This window comes from Symphalangus syndactylus, chromosome 10 (genome assembly GCF_028878055.3).
Source record: "Symphalangus syndactylus isolate Jambi chromosome 10, NHGRI_mSymSyn1-v2.1_pri, whole genome shotgun sequence".
NCBI lineage: Eukaryota > Metazoa > Chordata > Mammalia > Primates > Hylobatidae > Symphalangus > Symphalangus syndactylus.
Window position 1 is genome coordinate 90578863 of NC_072432.2, and position 20812 is coordinate 90599674.

A 20812-nucleotide genomic window follows, 5' to 3' on the forward strand; every position below is an offset into this window, starting at 1 on the left:
CACAGTAGCTTGTTCCTTTTTGGAGAAAGTGTAGGTGCTAGAAAGTTCTCCCATAAATGGAATGAAAATATTTTTCTCAAATTTTGAAATTTAATCCTAGTCTCACCCCATCTACAGAAAAGATCAAATCTCTCTTATCACAGGACAGCTTGGGAATACTAGAACCTTCATATTTTTGCTTCAATCTCCTAACATAGTGCTTTACACATTTATTTATTTATTTATTTAATTTTTGAGACAGAATCTCGCTCTGCCGCCCAGGCTGGAGTACAGTGCGGCTCAATCTCAGCTGACTACAACCTCCACCTCCCGGGCTCAAGTGATGTTCCTGCCTCAGCCTCCCGACTAGCTGGAGCTACAGGCGTGCGCCACCATGCCTGGCTAAGTTTTGTATTTTTAGTAGAGATGGGGTTTCACTATGTCGGTTGGCTAGGCTGGTGTTGAACTCCTGACCTCGGGTGATCCTCCCACCTCAGCTTCCCAAACTGTTGGGATTACAGGCGTAAGCCACCATGCCCTGCTGCTTTACACATTTAAAAAAATAGTTAAATAACCTTTCTCCATCACACATAAATATATCATGGGTGGGATAAGGTGGTGTGTTCTCGAAAAGATATATTTTTTCTAATTAATTTTTTATTGATATATAATAGTTGTCCATACTCTAAAAGATATTTGATTGTTTTATAATATGCCTTTCACTCTCTGGTTTTAAGAAAAATTGTCAAGAATGCAATAGCCAAGAATTCAGAAATTCAGAATATAAACACATTCTTCTACCACAACCTTTTCTCACCCCATTAAAGTTTTCTCATGTCCCCTGCAAGCAGTTTCTTTTATTTATTTATTTATTTATTTATTTATTTATTTTTTATTTATTTTTTTTTTTTTTTGAGACGGAGTCTCGCTCTGTCACCCAGGCTGGAGTGCAGTGGCGCGATCTCGGCTCACTGCAAGCTCCGCCTCCCGGGTTCACGCCATTCTCCTGCCTCAGCCTCTCCGAGTAGCTGGGACTACAGGTGCCTGCCACCACCCCTGGCTAATTTTTTGTATTTTTAGTAGAGATGAAGTTTCACTATGTTGGCCAGGCTGCTGATCTTGAACTCCTGACCTCGTGATCTGCCCGCCTCGGCCTCCCAAAGTGCTGGGATTACAGGTGTGAGCCACCACGCCCGGCCCCTGCAAGCAGTTTCTTTAACTCTGTTGGGATGCCATTCGTGGGCAAAGCTAGATTTGGGACAAGTTGCCCAGCTCTGCTAGGAAGGATCAATCCTCAGGGGGACGTTTCTTTTCACCTCCGGGATCTCCTGGGCTTCCTGGGTTGACTCAGGACTTTATATGCAGCCTGGATCTCCAGGAAGTGCCTCTGTGCCTCCTCTGTCTGGTCCAGGTTGTGGTCTGGGTGCCAGACCTTCACTAGCTCCCGGTAACTCCGATGTATTTCTTCATTTGTTGCCGCTTCTGAGAGGCCCAAAACCTTATGGAAACAGAAGATGACAAATTAGAATCCCCCAAGTTGTCAGGGTACCTGGGCCTCTCCTTGCACCTTTGCTAAATCAGGCTATCATATCGCTAGAATTGGCTTCTACTTGCCCGTGGGAAAGGTCCAGCAGCTCAGGTTAGAATTCCAGCCTTATAGAGTGATAATAAAAGAAGAAAATTATTTTTGAAAAAAGAATTCCAGCCTTTTGAAACATAGACAAGCTCTAGATCTCATGGCAAGAGCCATTAATCACAACTGCCCATTTTCCAACCTGGAACTTCATATCCCTGGCAAGATCTCTTCCCCACAAAAGACATAAATGTATATATGTCCACCAAAGACATGTACAAGAAAGCTCATAGCAGCTTTATTTATAATAGCCCCAAACCGTAAACAACCCAAATGTTCATTAACAATAGAGTGAATAAGTTAACTGTGGTATAATCATACAATGGGATACTACGTAACAGTGAAAACAAACAATTTACAATTGCAAGTAACAAGAGGAATAATGGCCGGGCATGGTGGCTCATGCCTGTAATCCTAGCACTTTGGGAGGCCGAGGCGGGCAGAGCACCTGAGGTCGGGAGTTCGAGACCAGCCTGACTAACACGGAGAAACCCCGTCTCTACTAAAAATACAAAATTAGCCGGGCATGGTGATGCATGCCTGTAATCCCAGCTACTCGGGAGGCTGAGGCAGGAGAATCACTGGAACCCGGGAGGCGGAGGTTGCAGTGAGTTGAGATCGCGCCATTGCACTCCAGCCTAGGCAACAAGAGCGAAACTCTGTCTCAAAAAATATATAAAAAAATCAAGAGGAATAAATCTCATAAACATGATGTTGAATGAAAGATGAAAGATGCCAAATACAAAAGAACACATACTGGATGGTTCCACTTATTTGGAGCTCAAGAATGAGCAAACGGGCTGGGCATGGTGGCTGACGCCTGTAATCCCAGCACTTTGAGAGGCAAAGGTGGGTGGATCACCTGAGGTCAGGAGTTGGAAACCAGCCTAGCCAACATAGCGAAACCCTGTCTCTATGAAAAATACAAAAATTAGCCAGACATGGTGTCACATGCCTGTAGTCCCAGCTACTCGGGAGGCTGAGGCAGGAGAATCGCTTGAACCGGGGAGGCAGAGGTTGCAGTGAGCTGAGATCGTGCCACTGCACTCCAGCCTGGGCTACACAGCGAGACTCCATCTCAAAAAAAAAAAAAAAAAGAAGAAGAAGAGGAATGAGCAAAACTAATGTATGGTGATGAAAGTCTGAATAGAGATGACCTCTGAAGGTGGGAGTATAGGCCGAGAAGGGGAATAAAAGAAACTTCTGAGTGCTGGAAATGTTCCATCCCTTGATCTGAGTCGGGTATACATAAAATTAGTGCAATTTATGTATGTTGTACCTCAATAGAAAGTAAATAATATACAACATATTTTTCCTACTCACTATTACAGCCTCTGTAACCTTTGTCCATTGCACACAGATATCCAAAGAAGCCAGAATATCCTTCCAGCACCTGGCCAACAGACATAAGTAGAGTACTTCCACATGAGGGCCACCAGAGCCACCAGACAGGACTGAGGGAAGAAAGTCTTACCTGGTAAGCCAGCTGACGCTTCTCATCCTGAAAACTGTGAACAAACTCATAGAGCTTCGCCCACTCCTGGAAGTAGCTGCTGTTGAAGCCAGTCTCCCCCATCAGTAGCCTCCAGATCCGGTAAGGCAGAAGGAGGACAAACTCCATGAGGCGGCCAAGAAGGGGGAAGAAGCTGAACCAATTCAAGAAGGAGCCAAAGGTTTCTGCCACATAGCTGAGGGTGGCAGCTGTGTTGCAGAGGGCACTGTATGCCAGTGGGCCTGTGAAAGCAAGGTAAGCCAAGCCCAGACGGTAGAGCCGCACACTGAGCGGCTCTGATGCCACCAAAGCTTTGTAGCGGCGATGCTTCTGAGCTGTAATGCTGGCGGCCACGCTAATGGGCAGTATGGCTATGGGGCGGCCATAGAAGATAGGTGAAGTGAGAAATGCTGCCCCCAGAGTGTTCTTAAAGTCTGAGGTCTGGTTGCCAACAGCAGCCACCAGCAAGACCCCTAAGCCAACTGCCAGTGGGAGGGCCACAATATAGAAGTTGACCATGGAAGAAAGGCTAATCAGTGCCACGAGGCCAAAATAGATGCCAACTATCACCTGGGCAGCAAAGCGAATGGGACTCAGAGGGGGTGTCACCCCTCCGGGGCTCTGCCTCCGTCCCTGGGCTCTGTTGGCCTGAGCTACAAAGCTTGGGAGCTTCCAGAACTCCCAGAGCCAGCCCAGCCCACCTCCCCCCAGGGTCAGCATCCAGAGCAGGGCATGGCTGTCCCTTCCCAGGTACAGGTGGTGGAGCCCAGCAGGGCCCCCCACAGCCCAGAGGGCATAGGTCACCAGGAGCCCCTTCGCCATCCTCTAGGGCAAAGGTCTCAGAACAAGTCCGGTTACTCGCAGCACAGAAGTCTCGGGGTCCTCTGTGAGAATCATGGCTGTCATGGCCCCAGAGTTATCCTTAGACCCTAAGAGATGGGAAAAAGTAGAGTCATAAGAGGATGTCCAGGCTCCAACACAGCAACCATTTCTCTTTCCAATAAAAGTCGAGTACAGATCTGCCTGAGTCGCCAGTGCTATTTATCTCACACCCCTTGTCCTAGCACCTCAGTCCCATTCTTTACAACCACAGTGACTCCAGATTTAGAGGAGAAAGCTGTTTAAATTTCAGACTTCCCCTGAGACCAGTGACCCCAAATGACTTATGGGGGGGCTGTGTGGAGGGGCAGGGCTGCATTGGATGCCTTTCCAAAGTTCCCACACATTTTGAAAGCCTCTGCCTTACCCCTGACTTAACTCCAACTGTGGCTGCCCTCCCACATCTGGCCCAGGCTTTAGCCACTCTCCTGCCTTCCTAACTCTCCAGGCCATGAGATTTTCCCACAGGTCAAACTTGAAAGGGGTCCTGAATTCCCTTTCTTAAAATATCCTGGAAAACTACGTTTGACCTAGACCTTAGCACCCCACGACTCACCCACCTCTTTCGGAGGCCGGCTTGGAAAGCCACTCCACAGCAGCTGGACGAATCCTCACAATATCAAATCGGACGCCAAGCGTGCCTGCCAGTGTCCCCTCTATCTGGAGCGACCACCAGCCAGCACCCGCTAGTGCCAAATTAAGTGGCCGTACCTGGGTGCCCCGCTCCCAGACCGAGTCAGACGAGTCATTTCCTTTGACCACAGAGTGAAAATGGCCCGTCTCGCCCTGCTCCCACTTCCATCCAAATGGACTTTGTCTTTTGTGTCTGTTGTGTCACGGAAGTCCGGCCTCCCCAGGCCAGGCTCCTCCCCAGGGCCCTCCCCGGCCCCCTCGGGATCACATTCCCGCCTGGGACTCCTCCCGCCCGCCCTCGCGAGGAAACTCGGTGCAAGGCCTGCAGCTCGAGTGGGCTCAGTGCCCAGGCCAGGCCCAGCACCTCCCACACCACGGCACCATGGCCGCCAGGTGGCGCTGCCGCCGACGGAAGGGCGGGTCCGGGCGGTCCCCAGACACCTTGTGAAGGGTACCGGGGCACAGCAGCACAGGGCTGCCCCTATGGAGGGGCTGCCTGGCAGGGGCAAGGGACTCTCCTATCTGTAGTGCTAAAAAAAGGACAAACTCCTGTAAATGCAAGAACGTGTCCTTGATTACCTCTTCCCACCCCCACAAATAGAAAGGTGACTCCTCCCTCACCTCAAGCTGCACGCTCCTCTCTTCACGCTCCGTTGACCTTCAAGACTGGGTGGTTCCGCCTCCAATTCCCTTAAGGCAGAGACATCCACGGACAGGCTGCAGGGAGGGACACCCAACCCAAGCTGTCCTCAACCCCCCACAGGGCTTGCCTCACCGGTCCACCTCCGAGCCTTCCAGTTAGGGGCTCTGCTTCTGCACCTGAGCCTGAGACCTGAGGAGCTTCCCAATCCAGGGCTGCTCTGTTCTGCGGGCTGTGAACCAGAGGGAGAAACGGGAGCAGAGGGTTGGAGGGCAGGAGGCTCGACCAGGAGGGTGAGGCCGCAGCCCGAGGCTCAGGGTAGTCTGCCTTCCTGCGCCTCTGCGCTGCCACGGAGCTGCAATGCAAGACGCCTTCATTTCAATGTCTCGGGCTCCAATCCCGGGTTCTACTCCGTGACTTTGGCTAAGTCATGCAGCTTCTTGGGCCTCAATTTCCTTCTCTGGAAATCTCGTGGATCTCCGAGGTCCCCCAGTCTGGACTTGCGGGGGCTTCGGGGGACGGTCGGCCTCGCGGGTGTCACCTCCCGGCAGTAGGCAGAGCGCTTCCCTCCAAACGCCCTCAGCCCTCATCTCGGCCTGGAGAGGAAATGCTGCTCTCCATATGACCTCTTAGGGCTCACTGAGGGGCCTAGGCTGGGAGGGGCCCCAAAGAGACGCCTCAGACTGCTGGGGGCGGGGGCGGACAGGAGCGCTGAATAATGAATGAGACTTAATTGGGCCCGCACTGCGCGACGGCGCGCTAAGCTTTGCAAACAGGGCGGGCGGCGGCGGCTGCCGAACAAACAAACTATCTCCCGGCTCAGGTGGTGGGGCGGGGGCGGCAGCCATACAAGGGAGAGGGAAGGGGCTGGCCGCCGGGGCACCCGAAGCCGCAGCGCGTCCCCAGGTTTACGGCCCGAGGAACCCAGGAATGCGAGGCTGCGCTGGCGGCCCAGAGAGTGGGGGTCGGGAAGGGGTTCAGGGTTCGATCTCAGGAAGGAAGAAGTGGGGAGGGAGAGAAGCGGATTGTGCGGGGAGAGCCAGGGGCCCAAGGGCAATGTAAGCGCGAGGAAAAGCTGAAGAAACGAGTGGAGGGCAGAGGAGAGGGGAGAAGTGAGGGAGGAAAAAGCGCACCGGAGGAGGGGCGATGGGGTCGGGGGAGCGGGAGAAGAGCTGTTACCGGGAGGAAAGGGAAGAGCGATGGAGGAACAAGCGAAGGAAGGCGCGAGGGGCCGGGAGAAGAGGAATTGGAGAAGAGTCAAGGAGAGGGATGGGAGGTGACCGGAATAAGAACGAGGGGGCGGCAGGGCGGGGGGAGGCGCCCCTGCCTCCGCCTCGCCCTGCGGCACTCCCGCCCTAGCGCTCTCTCCAGCCGCCCGCACTCACTTTGTCACAATTACGGGGCCGTCACTCCGCCCGGATTGTTTTCCCCAAACTGTTGTTTTATAAACTGGTGCAGAGTGGGAGGTGGGGGGATCTGACAAACTGCAGCGAGAGGAAAGGGTCTGAGCTATGGTGCGGGGCGAGGTGGTGCATTACCCGCAAATGGGGTTCCCCACTGGGAGGCCCCAAGCCGCTAGCCCCAGTTTCCCTTCGGAATCCAGAAACCCACGCAGGAATTCTGGTTGCTGCCCCAGCTTCGCCGCTGACCCCGCTTTTAACCTTTTTGGCTTTTCTCAGCATCGGCTGCCTCAGTTTCCCTAGCAGAGAGTGACAAGGATCGGAGGCTGGGGTGGCGGAGGCGCTTGTAGGTGGCGTCCAAACTTTCCTGCCTGTCCCATTCTGTCTTGTTCTTTACTACCCGGGTCTCCCTGGCGGGGGCTGGGTGGTCTATCCCAGCCCAGCGGTCCTCAGAGCGACCTCGAGTGCCTTCTCCCCCCGTGAGTGAGGCTTCTGCCCTCACCCGGTCTGGGCCATCTCTTACCCCGCCCGTGCCCTCCGACCCTCTGCCCTGCGCCGCTCGGTGTCCCAGACTCTCAATTCGGCAAACATGTGTTGCGCGCCTACTGAGTGCCAGCCCTGAGCCAGCCTCACCCCGCCGCCTCTCCCCAGCCACCCGCCCCTTCCCGGCCGGCCCGGCCTGTCGGCTCTGTGACAGCAGCCGCCGAAGCCCCGGCCCCGCGGGAGCGGCCGGAGAGGAGCCGCCGCATGGCTGGTCTCCCTGGCGGCTCCAGGGGCAACGAAGGGTGGCGGCCGCTGAAGCGAGACTGGAGCCTGCCGGAGGAGTTGGCACGGCTGAGCGGGGGAGGGGGAGGCCCTGGGCGGGCTTCTCTCTGGTTCTCTAAGGCCTGTCGTTCTCATTCCGTCGCCCTCGGGTCCCGCCCGGGTCCCGACCCCTTCTGGCTTCGCGAGCCTGGAACGTGGTAGGCTCCCCACGCCCCCTCCCCCAGCCCAGGTGATTTACACGCGGGCTCCGCGAAGCGGCCGCTTCCCAATCAGGAATATCGACCCCGGGCGGGGCCCCCGGGCCGCATCGATCCCTCTAAGGCTCGGGATTTAAAAATGTCAAATTTGCCTTTTCCAGGCGGGCGGAGGGGGCGGGGGCCAGGAGGAGGGAGGTTGGGAGGAGGGAGGGACAGCAGGGCATCGACCAGGCGTCTGTGCCCAGAATGTGAAGTGACCCGCGCGTGCCCGAGCCCTGACACGGTGTGACCATCCTTGGGTTAGCAATCACCTCTGGATGGGGGCAGGAAGAAAGCCCTCCTCCTTCTCCTACTCCAGTGTCCGTGGGGTATTCTGCTGGGCTGGTGTATTCTTAGAGAGAAGAGCCCCAAGAGGAACAAAGAGAGAGCCCCCCAAAATGTAGGAAGACAAATTTGGAAGATTCCTAAATGTGGAAATATGCAGACACAAAGGACGGTACAAAGGCTGGGCGCCGTGACTCACACCTGTAATCCCAGTACTTTGGGATGCTGAGGTGGGTGGATCACCTGACATCAAGAGTTCGAGACCAGCCTGGTCAACATGGTGAAACCCTGTCTCTACTTAAAAAAAAAAAAAAAAAAAAAGCCGGGTGGAGCCTGTAGTCCCAGGTATTCGGGAGGCTGAAGCAGGAGAATCTCTTGAATCCAGGAGATGGAGATTGCAGTGAGCCAAGATCGAGCCACTGCCCTCCAGCCTGGGAGACAGAGTGAGACCCCGAAAAAAAATAATAAGACGTTTACAGAGATAAAGATACAGAAGCTCCAGGAGATACCCTAGCCCCAAGGAACAACAAGACAAAGGGAAGGGGTCTTGCTGAACAAAACACGGGGCCAGAGATTCAGAGTCAGCCCAGCTCTCTGCACTGTAAACCCATGAGGTTCAGGGCTGGGAGGAGGCCAGGTTCAACTTCTTGGTGTTTTTGAGAATGAGGTTGAGAGTGGAGACCAAGCCAAACTGAAGAGAGTAATTATGGAGAGGAATTAGAGTGCAGTTAGCATTATCCTCCCAAGGCATAAACCAGTAATTAACTTGGACTTGAGACCCAAAAGGTTAGGGTCTCAGAGGCTGCTAGTACAGGCTCCAAAGAGATAGGCTGCCTTGGAGGTCTGAAGGTCAGCCTCTCTCTTCCTGAGCATCACACAGGCATCTGCTCAACATCTACCAACTCCTCTCTGGCCACCACCAGCCTAGGGAGGCCACATGGGTGGGAGATCACATCTTACATTTGGAGACCTCGTGTATGTGTATGTGTAGGGGTATGGGCTAGACAACTTTGGCAGTAATCACTTTGTTCCCCAGGGCATAGCAACTAGGTGTCCAAACTTTGGCAAAAAAAAAAAAAAAAAAAAAAAAAAAAAAAAAAAAATCCACTACTTTCAAGACCCTTGGGGTAGGGATGTTAGCGGTGAAGGTGCTGGAAGGGAGCAGCTGTCCTGACCAGCACTCTCACAGTTAACATCTAGCACCACCTCCACCCCCCACCCCAGCAGCACACCTCAGCTGTCACCGTGCGCACTGCCATTTCCTCCATAACTGGAGACAGAGCTGACAGCCAGCTGGGGGGTAGTGGGGAGACGGACACACAGGGAGGGGTGGTGGCTCATCCTCAGACGGGTGGCTCATCCTCAGACGGGAATCTCACACCTCCACTGACAAAATCATACTGACACATACCTGGTACTGACACGCAGTCACTGACCCCCACGTGCGATCCACACTCATCAATCCCTGTCATACACACCATCTCTGAGTGCACAGTCACGCACAGTTTCTCAGAGGTCAGGCCGAAGCGCCTAGTCTTGAGACCTGCCTAATACCCTTCCTTGACATCTCAGATCTTAAATCACCTAACCCCAGAAAAGGGCTTAGGTCCCGGCCCTTGCTTCCCAGCCAGGGCCAGTTCCAACAACTGGGAGGCCGAGCTCAAGGAAGTCAAGTCCCAGGGTCAAGGCGAAGGACCGGGAGCAGATGGAGCAGTGGAACTGTTAAACTCTTGCCTTAGCCCCCTCCTGCTACTGGCCTCTTTCCCGGCACGTCCACTCGCAGCCCGCCCGGCCGGCCACCCGCCTGTCAGTCGAGTAATGAATGCGTGCTCTGGGCCCCGGGCCCCCCTGGAGTCGTTCATCACTGCCAGCACCGCCCACCCCTCTGCCTCCCGCCGGGAGGGCTAAGCGGCCGGGGCTGTGAGAACCCCTCACCCCCCATCTCGACCACTAATTGTCAGATTGAGATGTTGATTTGTCAGCTGGGAGCTAGCGCCAAAGAATCTGCAGTAAAACCTGGACTCCTTGAACTCCCTCTCGACTCCCCTCGGGTTCGCCAGTACTTGGAGCCTTTTTTGAGTCGATGCGGATTGGTTGGATTTCACTGAACGGAGCCGGCATAGAAGCGCAGTGTCATTCAAAGCCGGTAGGAGGCGCGCCAGGCTAGAAACCCTTGGTTTACCTAGGAGGGGTCGCCCTGGGCCTGGTTCCATCTGTACCTGCCGGACCTCTAAGGCTTGGTCCCCAGCTTCCCAGCAGGGGGCGCCCTGGACCCCGGGCCTCGGGTCTCCGCAGCTTTTGTTCCCTCTTCCCCACTGGGAGGCCCCAAGCCGCTAGCCCCAGTTTCCCTTCGGGGAGCGCCCGGGGCCGTAATCCCCCACCCTTCGGCAAATGCCTCAGGCCGCAGTCCTCCACTGCCCCGCAGGAGGCGCTCCTGCCGCAGGTCCGCCCTCGCCCTGTCCTGGGCGCCTAGGCTGCAGCCGCACTCCGCCCTCTCCCGGGCCGGGCCCAGGAGCTCCCTGGGCGGCCGGCTGAGTGACGGGCGGCCGGTGATTATGCGGAAGGGGGAGCGGGGTGCGCCGCGGGCGGCAGCGCTGACCCTTCACATTTCCGATCCGTCGGGACCCTCATCCATCCGAAGCTGCTCTTTGTCTGGCCGCCTAATTGCCGGCGGACAGGATGGATGGCGGGACCGACAGCCGCGGAATCCCTAATAAAGGCCGCGGCCGCCGGGGAGGGAGTGGAGGAGGGAGGGGGAGCAAGAGGGAAGGGATGGAAGAAGATGGGAGGAAGCACCGGGCCGCGGTCTCCGGCTCCGAGGCGCTGCGCTCGGCGCTCACTGAAGTCCAGCTCGCCTGGGGTGCTAGTTCGGGGTCCAGGTCCGGGTGCGGTGGGTTGGGGCTCGTTAAGTATCCTGCTCGTCAGAGAAAAGCTGGGGACCCCAAGCAGAAAGAGCATCCTAGGGCCTTCCTCGCTTAGCCAAGCCCTCGAGACTTGGAGCTTAGCACTACCTCCTGGTCTCTGGGCTCTCATCAGCCTGCGCCCCTACCTCAGCTTCCCGCACCCCACCCTCCTCCTTTCACCTGTGGGTCTCCCAGACCCGGAGTCAATATCCCAGAGGAGAAATGAGGGGTCTGACAGCTCTCTGTGCAGCCGATCCCCACATTTCATTAACTGGAGGCTGGAGCTGGCAAGCGGTGGAGGCAAAGGGGGGCACAAAGGGAGGTGGGGGAGGCAAAGACTAGGTGTAGCACCTGGCCAGGGGTGGAGGGCTGCGGAAGTAAGTCAGCAACAGCTCTGGCCTGATAGACACCTTGGAAGCAGTCTTTACCCACTCTCTGGGAAGCCAGGGGCTGGTCTTCAGCCCTGTGGACCCCGGTGCGACACTTTGAACTTAAGGTTGCCCTGAGTTTTGGTGCCAGAGGCACTGGCTGATGAGTGGGAGCCCTGGGCCTGGCCCTGAAGGCAGAGGCAGGCGGGTAGTCTCTGCAGGAGGCAAACCATGAGCAGGTTCTTGGGCTGGGACGGTTTTCCCAGCTGCGGTCGGAGAACAGCCGGCTTCAGGCTTCCCTTTTGTCCCTTAAGCAAATTTTCTTTGACTCGCATCGTTTTCCTTTGCCTCCCTTTTCTCTGCCCTCTCTTCCTCCATCTGGACAGTTGTTCTCTGAAACTAACTTTGGCCATCCTTTAGCCAACAGTTGAGCACCTGTTGGGCATCATGCTCAACAGTGTCAGGGTGGGGGGTGGGGGATACACGGAGCCAAGACCCAACCCTTTTGGCCTCACATACAAAAGTCTCCCGGAAGCCATTCAAATCTCACTGCCCACTCCCGGCCTGCCTTTCTCACTCTTCCACTGCTTTGGGTGCCATTTGTCTCCAATAGGGAACTGAGAAGGAAGCCAGGAGGTCATAAGTCTACTTCCAGTACTATCCCTTACAGGGTGATAATGGACAAGCCATTTCCCCTTTCTGGGCCCCAGTTTTTTTACCTTTAAAATGGGGACAATAGATCTAACTCTAAAGGGTGCTGTGAGGATGCAATGAGAAGTTGCATGTTAAAGCCCTAAAATACAATAAGGACTCAATAATGTTGTTTCCCTTTCCATGCCGTCCCGTCCTCTCACGTGGATCCCCTTGTCCTCAGTGGTAGAGGACTGCTACCAGGCAACCCAGGCTGCTTCCAGACCCATGTGATCTTCAATGTGGGAGTTGAAAGCCAGAGTGTGGGAATGAGTAGGGAGAGCCACACCGTGACTGGCCCTGAAGGGGAGGAAGGAGAGAGTACAAGGGAAAAAAAAAAGTGTTTCCTTAGATCTTGATAAAATGTCAGGCAGAGAGGAGGTTTCTCTTCTCTTAGTGATGAGGAAGCTGAGGATCGTTCAAGTGATGGAGGCATATCATGCTGCCGGTAGCTTCCCTCCCAAGGGCCCTCTATTGCTCACCTCTTCACCCCCTTTCTTCCCTTGAGGGGGTCTGGGTCAGTGACAATAAGTGTGAGAGAAGAACAAAAAGAGAGAACTTTCAAGGAGCCAGGACCTTTCCACTAGACTTCATAAAATTTTAACATGAAAACTTCCGCAGAGTAGAAGGCACATATCACATGCAAATCATATGCTAATCACATGCTAATCCAAAGCCTCTTCCTCAGAACTCTGACACACACCTAGCTATAGCCCTGGCGGGGATTCTGGGGATCCCCCTGGGTTCCAGGACAGGTGAAGGAGGCATTCCATTTAGGGTCAGTTTATGGAGTTAAAATTCATTTTAGGATTGAAGAGGAGTCAAGTTTATAAATAGGGGTTAGGATCAAGGTTAATGCAGAGTCAAGGGCAGACTGGTCTGTCTGAAGGCTGCATTAACCTTTAAATGGGGGAGCCTAGGAAACTGTTGTTAAAGGCTTCCTCTCCTCTCCCCTCCCCCTGCCAACTCTGCCCCCCACTTCCACTGCCCCTTCTTTGTCCTGCAGCACACTCTTCTCTACCTACTTCCCATTCCCAATCATACCAGCTCCCTGGGGCTTCCCAGTTTGGCTGCCAGAGGAGTTCTGGGTAAATTGTCCCAGACCCCGGCCTGGGCCCCAGCATTCCCTCGAGCCCAGACACTTGGCTTCTGGCCCCAGGTGCACAGGCTGGCCTTGGCCCCACCCAGGTCCCTTCTTGGCAGAATGTGGCAGCTGCAGGGGAAGCAATAAGGACCTGGTGAGCTGGCAGCTTCATTCCAGAGTGTGGGAAAAGAGCAACAGAACATGAATAAATTCATGGAGCTGGCCCCTCAGCTCCCTGTGAGCCAAGGCGGCTCCCCCCACCACACAGATCTGCTGCTGCCTGCAGCCCTGCTGGTCACCACAGCTCACAGCCTGGGCTGGGGATGGGAGGAGAGGGGAAGCTCTAGAGAGAAGAGGACTGGGAGCTGAAAGGGGCTGAGTGAGGGACTTAAAAGAGGGGCCTTGGTGAGTAGAATGAGTGGAGTGAGGAGCGCGGCTGGGCAGAGGGGGCCTCTGGTGAGTGGAGGGAGGGCAAAGGGAGGGAGAGGAGTCAGGACCTGGGGTGGATGGGGCCTGAGGATCAGGCAGGGGAGGCTGGTGTGAGCCTGGGCCTGCTCTCTGATCCATCCATCATCCAGCCTGGGGGAGCAGATCCGGAATTAGACATGCAGAGGGCTGACAGGGCCCTCAGCCCCCCGAGGAAGACAAATGGCGACAAAGACCTTGAATAAAATTTGTATTTATGGTTGGAGGAGGAGGCCCCTCCCCCACTGACTGCCAATCCTTTCTCTCCCACTCCTTGCAGACATGTAGGGGCCTCCCCCAACCCCCAACACAGGCCCAGCCTTAGGAACCTCTCTCTCCCAGCATCATTATGAGGCGGGGGTCGGGGGTGAAAGGAAGGAGTACAGAAAACAAGAGAGGAGGAAATCACTCTCCATCCAATAATCATGCCCTGGTGTGCCCTGTGCCCTCCATCTTACACAATGTATTCCCATACATGACAGTCCTGGCTTATCCTGGTCTCTAAGAGGCCTTTGCAGCTGCTCACCTCCAGGGTCTCCAAATGCCCCCACTTTTTACCAGCCCTAGAGCCTGTTTTCCTAGCCTCCGGGGTCCCTGTGAGCAAGACATTTTCCCAGAGGGCCCAGGCCCTAAGAAAGGATGCAGCCAGTAGCTTTTTCTCCGGACTCTGATCTAGCAATGCCTGTGTCTAGCAATGTCTTGGCTGCTCTGAAAGACAGATACAGTCCCCTGTTACAGGAGGGTGCCTAGCACCTAATCTGCATTTTACTTACATTAATTTGCAGGACCAACTTCAACCCCCACCCCAAATACCCATTGTGTGGGATCCAACTTCTCTGGGTTTCATCTAACAACAAACTCTTGAAGAAGGAGGAAGGGGCAGAGACTCCTGGGACTGGATAAGTCTGGGACCAAGGCAGGGGTGGCATTGGGCTGAGCTGGGCAGGGCAAATGAGAAGACAGCTGTCTTCTGACTTCCTCTCTGTCCAGTAGATTCCTTTATTCTCAGTCCCAAGGTAGGAAAAATGGCATTTGTGGGCTCCAAATTGGGGGACTAAGAGGAAGACAAACATAAATACCTCCCTTCAAACAGCCCTCACATATACATACACAAAGACAACACACAATCCACAATCGCACTCACCCAGGGACACACAGGGCCAGGATCCCATGGCCACCTCCACACTTTGGAGCACACTGTCACAATGCACAGGCCCAGAGCCTAGCACTGCTGGCAGAGCCGCCCTGCCCCCGCGTCTTCCCCACGGTTGATATGTCACATTGGAGTCCAAACACGGACCTGGGTGTCTCTCTGCAGCGCGCCATTTACATTTCTCTCTCGATCTGTCAACCTGTCCCGGCTCTGTCTCTCTTCCTGTCTCTGTCTCTCCCTCTCCCCCTCTGGGGCTGTCAGTCCGTCTCTTTTCGAAGCTTTGTCTCTGTCTCTGCATCTCTATCTAGCTTTCCTTCTCTTTGATTTCTATGTCGCTCCTTCTCTGCTTTCTTGTCAGTTTCCTGCTTGCTCCCCCGGGCTGGTCTGTTCTCTTATTTTCTCTCTCTCTGCCTCTCTCTACACACACACACACACACACACAACACACACACACACACACCACACACACACACAACACACACACACACACACACACACTCCGCTCCGCGCCCCAATACGGAGGGATGGGGGTGGAGTTGGCTAGATATTTGCCTTTTCCAGTTCAGGCCAACTAGTATCAGTTGAATCCTTTACCAGGTTATTCGGTCAGGGGCGCTGAGGTGCGTGGGGTGGCGAATTTCTATCTTTTCTAGCCCTTCTTATTTTGTTTTCCGTTTGTTTGTGAGGTCTCTCCCCCTCATTTTAGCCCGGGAATCTACCCCTGTTTTCTCTGAGGGTTTGTATCTTGACCCCTCTTTATCCCATCGCTGTTTTGGGTTTCCTCTGGGCTCTGAGAATGCCAAACTCAGGGTAAAGGGTGAAAGTAAAGATACAGTGGGGGCCGCGAAACCCTGAAGAACCCGCTCAGAGCCGGGAAGGAACCTAGGGGCGGTGGGGGAGTGGAGGGGAGGCGGCGAGGACGTGGGTGGGGGCCGCTGCCTGCCCCGCCCCCGCACTTCCCATTCTGGGCACCAGGGGTCGCTCCGCCTCTGGCCGCTTATAGTGGCTCCCGCCGCGCGGCGCCTCACACCACCCGCGCCCGGGAGGGAGGGGAGGAAGGTTAGGGAGGCGGAGAGGGACCGCGCCCGCAGGAGAGAGGCGCGGGCCAGGGCTCTAGCAGGGGCTGGGGCCGCAGCAGGGGTAGCAAGGTGAGTCGGTGCTTGCCAAGAGGCAGAGCGCAAAACCTACTAGGAGATCGCGCCCGGTGAGCAGCACCCGCAGCTCAGAGCCCGGGACGTCCGGAGCGCGTGGAGCAGTCCCCGCTCCAGCAGGGAGCGGTCTATCTGGGCAGTCTGGGACCCAGGCACAGTGCCATCCCTGAGAGAGCAGCGGTCTGGAGAGCAGGCATCTCAGATCTGTAAGAAACCAGCCGTCCGAGAAGCCGCGGATCTCAGGTGCCCAGGATCGTTAGGACTGAACGGGAGGGTACTAGAAGACCACTGGCTCTGGACCGTCGGGAGCTGCCCCTGACATAACCCACGAGGGCCCTCCCCTTGACGGACGGCTTGGGGAGCGGCGCCGCCGCGGCGGGAGCCCGCAGAGGCAGGGTAAGGGGAGCGGGGGGCAGCCGTCGGGGGAGTGCAGACCCAGGCCCAAGGCGGGTCACCGCCTCCTGGGCCCGCGGAGAGTCCCGGGCCCCGGCAGCCATTGCGCCCAAGAGTGAGGAAGATTTGCTGGCCCTGGCCGCGTCGCGGCTGAGCCGCCGCAAGAGGGTGGCGGGCGCGGCCGTCGGGGTGGCCATGGTGCTGCTGCTGCTGGTGGCCATCCCGCTGCTGGTGCACAGCTCCCGCGGGCCAGCGCACTACGAGATGCTGGGTCGCTGCCGCATGGTGTGCGATCCGCATGGGCCCCGTGGCCCGGGTCCCGACGGCGCGCCTGCTTCCGTGCCCCCCTTCCCGCCAGGCGCCAAAGGAGAGGTGGGCCGGCGCGGGAAAGCAGGTCTGCGGGGGCCCCCTGGACCACCAGGTCCAAGAGGGCCCCCAGGAGAACCCGGCAGGCCAGGTCCCCCGGGCCCTCCCGGTCCAGGTCCGGGCGGAGTGGCGCCAGCTGCCGGCTACGTGCCTCGCATTGCTTTCTACGCGGGCCTGCGGCGGCCCCACGAGGGTTACGAGGTGCTGCGCTTCGACGACGTGGTGACCAACGTGGGCAACGCCTATGAGGCAGCCAGCGGCAAGTTTACTTGCCCCATGTCAGGCGTCTACTTCTTCGCTTACCACGTGCTCATGCGCGGGGGCGACGGCACCAGCATGTGGGCCGACCTCATGAAGAACGGACAGGTGAGATGCCCCCCCCCAACCCAGCTCAGACTGGTCGCTCCTAGATCTCCCCGCGCTCATCCCACAACCTGAGATTATTCCCCGAAACGGCGTCACTAAATCCAGGAACGCGAGGCTGCCAAGAACGATAGATGACTTCATTTACCCACAGAGGAAATTGGGGGCCAGAGAAGGAAAACCTTCTGCCTAGGGCCTCACGGAGTGTAGGAATAGTGTTAGAATTAGAACTCAGGACTCAAACCTGAGTGTCTCTGCAGCTGCGACCTCACATTGCAACTATGGGCAACACCACATGTCGTTGGTGTCTCGCCCTGCCAACTCGCTTCTTTTCTCGTCCTGTCTTGGGCTATCCTTTCTTCTGCGGCGGCCCCCCTGGCCTTTGGGTCTCTCAGCCTTGCATTGGACCAGCTAACTGGAGTCTAGCCTCCTTCGAATTAGAATGGAATCCATGTCTCAGGCAATAGGAAGTCGGCAGCTGTTCTCATATTGAGGACATTCGGGTTGGATGTTTGAGGAAAAGGTATAAAAGGAAGAAAACATTCGCTTGCTCACTTCACCTGCCGATCAGCTGTCCTATTGCTCAGCCCAGGGCTGGGGGCCTAGAATAGCCTTGCCCTCAGCTGAGTTTGTGGCCTGGCAGCTCAAGGGTCAGCCAGGTGGCTGGAATGAATGGATTTGGGGGAGGAAAGAGGCAAGGGACAGGTAGAAAAGCCTTGGACCCTGGCCTGGTCTTGTAGGCCCCACACCCTCCCTATCAATCTCTCCAGTATCCAGGTTCCACAGTTCACTGCCCTTGTGGGCAGTTGGAGTCACTGTTGCCTCTGTTTTCGGGGAATAGCCCCAAGGACTAAGCTCTAGCACCAAAATTTCACACATAGTGGGAACTAGAGGCCGCAGGTGTGGGGTAGGTGGGAGAAGGTGCCAGAGCTGCACAGGCCGCAGAGGGAGGTTGGGGCTGAATGGTGACCTCTGGATGTCCCGAATGAAGGGGGTGGTGGCGACCCAGGAGCTTCAGGCCTGCAGGAGCCTGGTACCGCGGCAGCTTCTGCCTGCCCCCAGACCTGCTTTGGGATCTCATCCCAGCAGGGCTGCCTCAGGAACCCGGGGAAAGGGAGTGACTGTGCGTCCTCATGGAGTGAAAGAATATGTGTGTGTGTCAGGGAGTGTGTGTGAGTGCGGAGTGCGATGTGAGAGTAGAGCTGTGTCTATCTTTATATGACACCCAGTAGGTGTGCTTGGTCTATGCGGGGTATCTTGGAGGAGGTGGAGGGGGCCAGTGTGTAACTAATTCGTGCGGGTTTCAGAGGGGGAGGGGACCGCGCAGCTCCCACTCTGTATTCTTCGGCGCGGGCGCTGCGGCCCTGGGGACGGTAAATAGTGATTAGAATAATGATGAATAATTAATAAGTTAATAACCAGCCCCTGTGGGACTCTCTAGAAAAGGGGGGCTGGAGGCCCGAAGCGACCGCCATGAGCCCGGAGGGGAGGAAGTGCTCCCTGTTCTGGCAGAAGACGACCCCCCACGCCTGGGCACCAGCGGGTGCTTGGTCGGGAAATCCGCGCCCACAGGCGAGAGCGCAACAGTGCACCTTAGCATGGCCCGCACCCTGTGCACACGCACAAGCACACCTATGCCCCACCACTGGGGAAGCCAACCCTCCATGAGGACTGACAGGAGGTCCGAGCCGGTTCAGAATTTTAGAAATTATCCTATAGGCAAATTTTTATATTTTATTTATTTTATTTTATTTTATTTTAATTATTTTTTTGAGACAGAGTTCCGCTCTTGTTGCCCAGGCTGGAGTGCAATGGCGCGATCTCGGCTTCCCGCAACCGCTGCCTCCTAGGTTCAAGCGATTCTCCGACTTCAGCCTCCAGAGTAGCTGGGATTAAAGACATGTACCACCACGCCCAGCTAATTTTGTATTTTTAGTAGAGACGGAGTTTCTCCGTGGTAGTCAGGCTGGTCTCGAACTCCCGATCTCAGATGATCCGCCGGCCTTGGCCTCCCAAAGTGCTGGGATTACAGGTATGAGCCACTGCGCCTGGCCGGCAAATTTTATTTTTAAAATGAGAATAGTAATTTGAAAATGTATTAAAAATAATTTAAGAATGGAAACCACTGAGCCAGGCGCGGTGGCTCACGCCTGTAATCCCAGCACTTTGGGAGGTTGAGGTGGGTGGATCACCTGAGATCAGGAGTTTGAGACCAGCCTGGCCAACACAGTGAAACCGCGTCTCTACTAAAAATAGAAAAAATTAGCTGGGCGTGGTGGTGGGCGTCTGTAATCCCAGCTACTAGGGAGGCTGAGGCAAGAGAATCCCTTGAACCCGGGAGGTTGCAGTAAGCCGAGATCGCGCCATTGCACTCCAGCCTGGGCAAGAAGAGCAAAACTCCATCTCAAAAAAAAAAAAAAAAAAAGCAAACCACCATTCTGAACACACTTCACACGTAGTAACTCACTTAATCTTAACACCCTATGAGGTGGGTTCTATTATTGTCCCTCACTTTGTAAGTCAACACGAGGTCCAGGAAAGGCGTGGAATTTGCTCCGCGTCACACAGCTAGTGAATGGCAGAGCTGGAGCAACTCCGTGATGTCCTATCCTCCTCCCTGGTCCTCCCCAGCCCCTGCGGCGGCTGCCCGGCCACCTTCGCACGCCCAGCCGCCCCGACCCCTCTCGTCACCCCAGCTCCACACAGAGAATGAGCAGGTTTTTCTCCCTCGATAGGTCCGGGCCAGCGCTATTGCTCAGGACGCGGACCAGAACTACGACTACGCCAGCAACAGCGTCATTCTGCACCTGGATGTGGGCGACGAGGTCTTCATCAAGCTGGACGGCGGGAAAGTGCACGGCGGCAACACCAACAAGTACAGCACCTTCTCCGGCTTCATCATCTACCCCGACTGAGCCGGCCCCGCCCCGTGCCCCCGCTCGCCCCTTCTCTCCCGCCCCTTCTCTCCCGTCCTCACCCACCTCCAGCCCGCCCCACCGGAGGCGCCACCCCACCCTTTGAGAGCCTGGCGGTGGGGTGGACCCTCCCGTTCCCGGAGGCGGCCTAAATGGGCGAACTGTTGGTGCTCAAGGGTATAAGTGGCCGGAAAGAGGAGGAGACCCGGCCGGAGGAGCAGAGCGACTTCCGGAGGGATCACCCGCACCCAAGTGCGCGCTGGACCCCATAGGGGCAGAGGTCGTGGCTTTCTCTTTTGTACAGAGATGGGGAGCAGTTTTACTAGCGGGACTCAGAGGCCCAGAAAGCCGGAGGGAAGCCCCCGCAGCTTGCGAGGGAAATAACAGAAACAGGAGGAGCCCATTTAGGCAAGGGAAGACATTCAGACAGGGTAGTGCAGGTTCTCCGTCACGACAACTTTCTCTCGCCACCCTCTCCTCCCCTCATCTCCACTTTCAGGCTCAGGCTCCAGCCTTGGCAGCCTTCCTGTGAACTGGAGGAACCAGTGAATTCTTTCCTGGCATTTAAAACGCATTCTGTACAGTCCCCATTCCCCCATATCCGGACTAGGCCCCGGGGCTACAGCTGCTGCTGCCTCTTCCAATAAAGAGAGGTTGGGGGATTGTGTGTGGCTGCTTAACTTGGTGCACAGACTGGGGAGAAAGTGGCTGACACTTTCCCTCATTCCTCTAAAGGGCTCCTACCGTGCTGTCAGTCCCTGCCAGAGGCAAAGTTTTAGTTAATTCCAGGCAAGGCCTGCCTCTGGCAGAAAAGGGGTGTGTGTGTGTGTGTGTTTGTTGGAAAAGGGGTGTGTGTGTGTGTGTGTGCTATGTGGAGGAAGAAGGATGGTCTGTTTCAGGAGAGCTTTGGGGCCTCACGCTGTAGGTGGAGGGAGACAACAACCTAACAAGGGAAGATTCCAAAGGTCTGGGTCTGGTGCTTCTGCTTTTCTGTCCAATGCATGCAGAGAGTTCTAGAA

At 55.8% G+C, this 20812-nt stretch overlaps 2 protein-coding genes across 2 annotated transcripts; one reads left to right on the plus strand and one right to left on the minus strand.

The window, feature by feature from the left end:
• Window positions 1–270: 270 nt before the first annotated feature.
• Window positions 271–3926, minus strand: DNAJC22 (DnaJ heat shock protein family (Hsp40) member C22). The gene is made up of 2 exons (XM_055295019.2): window positions 3087–3926; window positions 271–1477 (listed from the first exon to the last, which is right to left on the minus strand). The coding sequence occupies exons 1-2, from the start codon at window positions 3924–3926 to the stop codon at window positions 1292–1294; spliced, it is 1026 nt and encodes a 341-aa protein (XP_055150994.2). The 3' UTR covers window positions 271–1291.
• An 11707-nt stretch (window positions 3927–15633) lies between these two features.
• Window positions 15634–20455, plus strand: C1QL4 (complement C1q like 4). Its single transcript, XM_055295020.2, has 2 exons — window positions 15634–16881; window positions 19614–20455. Exons 1-2 carry the CDS (start codon window positions 16345–16347, stop codon window positions 19791–19793), a joined length of 717 nt encoding a protein of 238 aa, XP_055150995.1. The 5' UTR covers window positions 15634–16344; the 3' UTR covers window positions 19794–20455.
• The last annotated feature ends 357 nt before the right edge of the window (window positions 20456–20812 follow it).